This window comes from Trematomus bernacchii, unplaced genomic scaffold, assembly GCF_902827165.1.
Source record: "Trematomus bernacchii unplaced genomic scaffold, fTreBer1.1, whole genome shotgun sequence".
NCBI lineage: Eukaryota > Metazoa > Chordata > Actinopteri > Perciformes > Nototheniidae > Trematomus > Trematomus bernacchii.
Genome location: NW_022987582.1, coordinates 13,861,059 through 13,868,259, shown reverse-complemented (window position 1 = coordinate 13,868,259; position 7,201 = coordinate 13,861,059). Strand labels below are relative to the sequence as shown.

The 7,201-nt window shown below is 44.3% G+C and overlaps 1 protein-coding gene across 1 annotated transcript; it reads left to right on the top strand.

The window, feature by feature from the left end:
* Positions 1-1,068: 1,068 nt before the first annotated feature.
* Positions 1,069-6,528, top strand: prdm13 (PR domain containing 13). Its single transcript, XM_034127195.1, has 4 exons — positions 1,069-1,236; positions 2,670-2,801; positions 2,920-3,040; positions 5,036-6,528. Exons 1-4 carry the CDS (start codon positions 1,069-1,071, stop codon positions 6,526-6,528), a joined length of 1,914 nt encoding a protein of 637 aa, XP_033983086.1.
* The last annotated feature ends 673 nt before the right edge of the window (positions 6,529-7,201 follow it).

Sequence of the window (7,201 nt, the reverse complement as noted above, 5' to 3'; positions counted from 1 at the left end):
TATGTTGTTCTACACATTTCAGATTTTTTCTCTAATGTGTTTTATATAGAAACACATTTTTAAAATAATTATTTATCAGTTACCCTTAATATTTCTTCCCTTAACAGATGTCTAAACTGAGCTACAATATAAAGGGTTAAATAATGCTCAAATATATAACATATCACATTAATCCCGCAGAACGTACGTGTTGAATAAGGAAGACAAGAAAACCACAAGTGTGTTTGGTGTGGGAAGATGGTGCTGGTTATTCTCTAGTTGTTTTTTTCTCTCTTCCTTCTGCTGGTTCCTTTTGAGTACCTGCCTGATCTCAACCCGGCACACGCCGAGAGTCAATAGAAGTTAACAAGTCCTCTAAACTTTCCTGCTCTTTTGTTAAAGTGCGCACACAAAGGAGGAGGCAGAATAAAGCGCTTTGAAGTATATCAACCCCGAAGAATGCCAGCCAAGTAGATTTAAAGTAGCCTCTGATTTCCAAAACCTGGCTTGAAAGGGAAGAATGGAAAAGGATGAGGATTTATGGAGAAATTATACAGTGGATTTGTCAGTTAAAATATCGGAACTGTCTGCGCCACAAAGCCACATGTTGAGGATTAATGGTCGCTCTGGACCTTTGATTCTGCTCCCTCTTTTCTCTGCCCTTGACAAATTGGATTTTGGGGATGGGAAGGTCGCCTGGCTCTTTGTGTCTCTTGACCGTTTTGGAGCAATTCATTATGCGGAGGGAAAGTCTCCATGTGACCAGGCAGGCCCGTTTCCCCTCTCCTCACAGCTGCTGGGGAGCCCAACTCTCTCACACTCACCCACACACACACGCTGCTGCTGCAAACTCCCTCATGTCCCCCTTTTAACTACCTTATAGCATCCTGAGCTGGAGAGGGGTGGAGGGTGTGCAAAGGGGGGCGGGGGGGGGGGGGGGGGCTACCTTGCCTTCACCATCACTAGAAAAGCCGGAGAGCATAACGCCACCGCGTCACTTTGAGGGCGGATATCGGCCGGTCCTCATCCTCTCTTCGTCCTCCTCTTCCTCCTTTCCTGCACTCTCCCAATCGGTCTCCATCAGTCTTCATGGTTCTGATCTCACCCCACACCATGCAAGCCACCCGGGCGCCCACCACCGTCAGTGTGTTTGCGGACTGCAGCATCCCGGCCGGGCTCCGGATAGGACCGGTACCGGGCATCTTCAAACTCGGGAAGTACGTTTCAGATCGCAAGGAAGTTGGACCTAAGAAGAAGGTGAGATTAAAAAACAGTTATTTTTTTTCTTTTAAAAGGTCACGTTTATTAATTGGGTTTATGTTGCATTTCATGTTTCTAGCAAAAAAAATGCGTCTTATTTTTTTATGTTTTGAAATGATTCTGGTGCATTGGATAGCTTTGAATGGATGTGATATTTTTAAATACACTTTTTATTTATTTATTACAAATTTATTTAGTTGAACATTGCATTAAAAACTTTTTTCAAGCATTTTTACCATTTTAGTCCTGCAAAATGTACCACCGATTACAACAAATAACCTCCTTAATAAAAGAAACATTTTATGTTAAAAATTAAATAAAGGTTGTTTCATATTAAAAACGAACGATTTGGGTTTTTAAGCTGCACTGTCAAACTCCATCGGGCCTTTGCTTATTAATTGGTTTGGCCTGTCAGTTTGGAAATAATTGAACTCCATTAGTGGCCGACTTGTCAGTCTGTGCTTCTACTTAACCGGCCTAATGGGCGACCCGGGTCTGCTGTGTGGGACTTCATGCCCTCAGCCGCCTCACATTTCACCGCCTGGCGGGCCTGTTATCCCGATGAGCCGTTTAATTTTAATGGAATCCGGCCACAGAAAGATGGCACTGAGGCCGGGGCCATAGCCCGGGGCTACGAAAAATGGCTAATAATAACAGATAAAATAATACAAATAAAACAATGCATACATGTTATTGGACTGTGATAATTCTGTGAACCATTGCTGAGGTGGTAAATATTTGGTTTTCAAGTGCAGATGATCAAAGAATGAGAAAATACAAATCTAAAGACACTTTAAATGTAAAAGAAGAACATTAAAAATAAATAAATAAGTCAATTATTATTTTTTACACAATATGGGTAAACAATCTGCGGCTATAAGTGCATCCATAACCCACCCAGTTATTGTTGCAGCTGTCAGCGCTTGTGATTGATGCGTCTAAATGCGTGGCCCCGGGCTGCCGGCGATCATCAGGTGCAATCTCTGTGTTAAATGTCACGCTTCGATCTTTAATGTCCTTGAACAGTTTAGAAACGCTCTGACACTCCTCAAATTCGTTTCCCATATCAACTCAATTAGGCCCGAGTGTCATTCTCTTTAGTAAATTATCAGCAGAGCGGATAAAGACGCATTAAAGGACGTTGTGGTCATGCTTGGCCGCAGTCCTTCAGGTAATATAGCAGAAGAGCTGGTGAAAAAAATTCGTTAAAATGAACTATGAAATAACAAAATAAAGAAAAAACGGGGAATGATAATGGAAAATAAAAACCTGCAAAAAAATCAAAAAGGGAACATTTGTTTTAAATGCTGTAGTTGTATGTATTCATTTTAAGTTGTGTCGGTTTGTCTTCGAGGGGACATTTGAAAGGGCCTCGGTGTTCATATTCTCCTATCAAACTGTGTATTTACCGTTTTTTTATTATGGCTTAGGTTCGCTTGGTTCGCGGGGAGTTCGTGGATGAATCGGGCTGTCCCGTGCCAGACTGGATCGGACTGATCCGTGCAGCCAGGAACAGCCAAGAGCAGAACCTGGAGGCGGTTTCAGACTTACCTGGCAGACAGGTAAATACTATCTAAATTCTCATCACACTTGAATGACAATACCGGATTCCCCCCTCCCTCCCTCACCTTTTGGACACTTCCGTTAACTCCCTCTCCTCTTCCCACTTGCTGTTTGTAGATCTTTTACCGCGTGCTGAGAGAAATCCCTTCAGGAGAGGAGCTCAGTGTTTGGTACTCAAACGCTCTGGCCCAGTGGTACGACATCCCGACCACTGCTACTCCAACGCACGACGAAAAAGGTAAATCAGAATGCTAATAATGACCTGGGAGGGGGCTAGTCTGGGATTTAAATAATGGGAATTTAAGGAAAACATGATCCTACTAGCTCTGATTTATAGGGGTATATCAGGGGGGTAACTGAATGGCAGCACTCGGGATTTAAGATGCAATAATAATGATTCCAAATATCACAGAAACTTTTAGGTAAAACATTTTTTATTGCTTATCCTTCAAAGTGTGGGCATGACTTCACAGAGGTCTGACACAACATCGACATGTGGAGGGGGGGCATCACTGCAGCTAAATGACTGCCAATACCAATAATGTCTGTCCGTTACCGCACAGAGATGGAAATCGATTGAATGTTGTCTTTTCCTCAGGCAGACTATTTGTTGTTGTTAATGTATTTGTTTATCGTAGAATCCAAAAAAAAACACAACGAATTCTTACCATTTAAAGAATATTAAATCAATTGGAAAATTGCCTTTTGGTGAAAACATACAATTCGTTTGAATAAAGGAATGCAAATATTGGTTCAGGCCTACAGAAGCAAGGATTTGATCGGATAGTGATAGCTTTTAATCATGTGCGGTGAGCCTTCAATATTGTGTATAGGCAAACATAATCCGATTGCAATAATATTATACAATACAGGGAATAAAGCATAATTAACGCATATACGCAGCTTTAAATTAACACTGATCAACTGCTTTCAAAATAGTTAGGAATTTTAATCCGTGTTTGGGCTGGTAATGATAGTTTGGCGGTTGCGCTTGGGGATTATTCCTTAATCTTGGCAAAACACCAGCTGAACAGGAACTAATCCGGTTCAAAAAATTATTATAAACAACAGACACTTTGCTGGGATTCCATTAAGTGAAGATGATTTTTGATTATACGTTTCGTGTTGACCTGGAAGGGCCTCTTAACTAATTGAATTATTGTAAAAGCGAAACGTCGAAGCTTCAAATTATATCAAATGTAGGCACGTCGAGATAAAAATAATAATAATTGTGATAAAGTAATTACGGTGCTTAACCCAATAAAAAAGCAATTAAAAAGCACAAACTAACGAGTCTGGGCGTCCCTGGAAAAAGAAGAGGCTGTTGATTCAGTTGCGAGACGGAGGTTAACAAATGTCATTGCGTCATTAATATTCATGTATTCAAAAGCAAATAAACTCAAAAACAAGTGCTTCACGGCAAATTAGGTGGGTGCGTCAAGGTATTGTGCCCTAATGAATACTAACTTTTATATGGGTGTATATTGCCTTGATTCTCCGGCCCATCACCGTGTGCTCTCCTGGACATACGCTCTCTCCCATTATTAGGCGTCAACAGATGGGCCGCCGCCATTGTTTCGGGAGACTTGCGATTTCAAGCAACAGCTGCTGTCACTTCCACGGGAAAGCGCACAGAGAGAGAAAGTCCCGCATTCAATGCATGGGTTCTGAGCGCCAGATTGGGCAGGGCGTTTGCTCTTTTGATGGCGGCCATAAACAATGACCCGCATGAGGATTACAAAATCATTACATCTATATTAACCTCAGAGTGCTCGACTCACTTAAACGGCCTCCTGTGTCTATTACCATTTGGCACCGGATCTTAGAAACCGGATCATATCCATTATCCTTACATTAACAGAAAATGCTTCTTTTTAAAAGGGCCATGTATTTTTTTTTGCAAAGCTTAATTTTGACCATCTATCCATTTAATCTCGAGGCCCATTTATCTCAAATATTAGTTTTTACATTTTTATCACAACCCCTGTTCAATATATGTTCGTGTGCTGTGAGGGGAAGAGGGGAGGGGGCATTTGTCTGTGTAGCAGTTTACAGGTATTTCTCCACTGGTTTCAAAACCTGTTATGCTCATTTTACGCACGGACATGCCCTTTTACGCACGGGAATATTTTGTAATTTGGCAGGGAATTATCTGTGTTCACGCTGTGTTGTGTGACTTAATGATCCTTGTCCAACTGATAATTAATGTCATGTTCTCTCTCTGTCTCTTCAGGTGAGGAGCGTTACATCTGCTGGTACTGCTGGCGAATCTTCAAGTACCCCAACACACTCAAGGCCCACGTCCACTTCCACTGCGCCCTGAGCAACGGGCGGGGCTTTTTGAGCAGCGAGCAGGCCAGAGGCACGGAGACCTTCACCAGGTCACCAAAGTCTGGAGACATCCCCAACACTTCCACCTCCCCGAGGAGCGGCCACAGTAACTCCTCCATCTCAGACTCTGGCAGGCGGGCTGTGTCCTCATCGCCGTTTCTGCAAAAAGTTGGACTGTCGAAGAAAAGCAGCACAGAGGAGCAGGACAGAGCCCTTGACATGAGCGTTACCTCAGCCAGAAACCAAGGACACATCCTTGGCCTCGGGGCCACATCCTCAATGTTGAGCAGCATGGGCTTTCATCCGGGTGTGCGCTCTGCCTTCAAACCCACCGGAGTCTCCAAAGTCCCGGGCGCGGACGCATCCGGAGAGGAAGCAAACGCGAAGCTGAGCAGCCTGGGGTTCGGCAAGCTCATTGGAAACATGAAACCGATCCGCAATGTTGGCGAGACTCTAAACGGAGGAGGCAGCCACCCTCCCAAGTGCACACCTGCAATCATGGACTCCTCATCTCAAATGGTGCCATGCACAAACGCCATCCGGGGTTTTCCGCTGCTGCCTCACGTAGAGGAGACGTCAGCTTTTAAGCACGTAGAGAGCCGTATGCACCCCGGCCTGTCCCCTTCCCGCTACCCCCAGATGCCCCCTGGACTGCATTTTGAGAGGTTCTCTCTCCCTCACTTTGATGGGGTCAAGACATACGGTGGAGACTGCAACATCCCCCTAATGCCCCTCACTGTGTATAACGGAGAGCTTCTGTACAGCTCGCCATACTATCCTCTCAAATTCCACTTCAGCAACCTCCTCAAGTACCCGGAGTCCATGTCCTACTTCGGTGCGCCCTCACTGAACCACGACCTGGGCTCAATCGCAAACATCGACCGGGAGATCGCCATGCACACGCAACAGCTGTCTGAAATCGCGGCGGAGAAGAACCGGACGAGGCTGGACTCAATGCCCGCAGGAACCGCGAGCAACGCCGGGTCAGGCAAGCCCAAAAAGGGACACCTGTGTCTGTACTGCGGCAAGCTGTACTCCAGGAAATACGGCCTGAAAATCCACATGAGGACTCACACAGGTTACAAGCCGCTTAAGTGCAAAGTGTGCTTCAGGCCCTTCGGAGACCCAAGCAACCTGAACAAGCACATCCGGTTGCACGCAGAAGGGAACACGCCGTACAGGTGCGAATTTTGCGGCAAGGTTCTGGTGCGCAGGCGCGACCTGGAGAGGCACGTGAAGTCCAGACACCCCGGGCAGACCGTGAAGAAACTGGAGGACAAACCGGGAGGCCTGTTCGAGGACGCAGAGCAAAAGAGCGACAATGACAGCGACGTGGACGTGTGCTTCACCGACGACCAGAGCGACCAGGAAGAGTCGAGCAAAAACACTGACTGAGATGCGTTCAGGGCCAGAGACACTGATCAGTGACTTTAAATGATGTACACAATGTCATTTAGTCTTGTGCTGAATCTTGATTTTTTTTTGTTACCCAAAGGCCTAAATCTTCTAATCTTTGACTTTCTGTTTGGTGTTTCATCATGACATATTCGAGAGAAAAAACACATATTTATTTGTTAGTCACAGATGTGGGGTAGGTAACATTTTCTTTGTCTATCTCTTGGACAATGCAACATGTTTTCTTTGTGCCAAATAACCTGTGGCCTTGGGTTCTGGCACGCTTTCTTAACCATGCGTAAAACAGTCTGCCAGTGGGGCTGCAGACATTTTCGTTTGTTTCAAATGACTATAATATATTTTGCTTTCATTTTTCTCCATGTCTTTTGCTGCGTTGAAAAAATGCTAACAATTCTAAAGAAACACCACACTAAACAAGAACAAAGATCCGACATTAGACAGTGTCAGTTGCTTTAAGAAAATAGACAAATCAAGGCTGAATATGAGACTAAACTTAGATATCATTTTTATTTGTGTAAAAAAAAGAATATTTTTGTTTTTTGTCGCCCCTTGAGAAAGGACATATGGGTTAATTTATCGAAAGACCTAATCCAAAAATAAAAACAGCACTACATTCCATCACCCCTGGATATTCACGAATGAGCTGCACAAA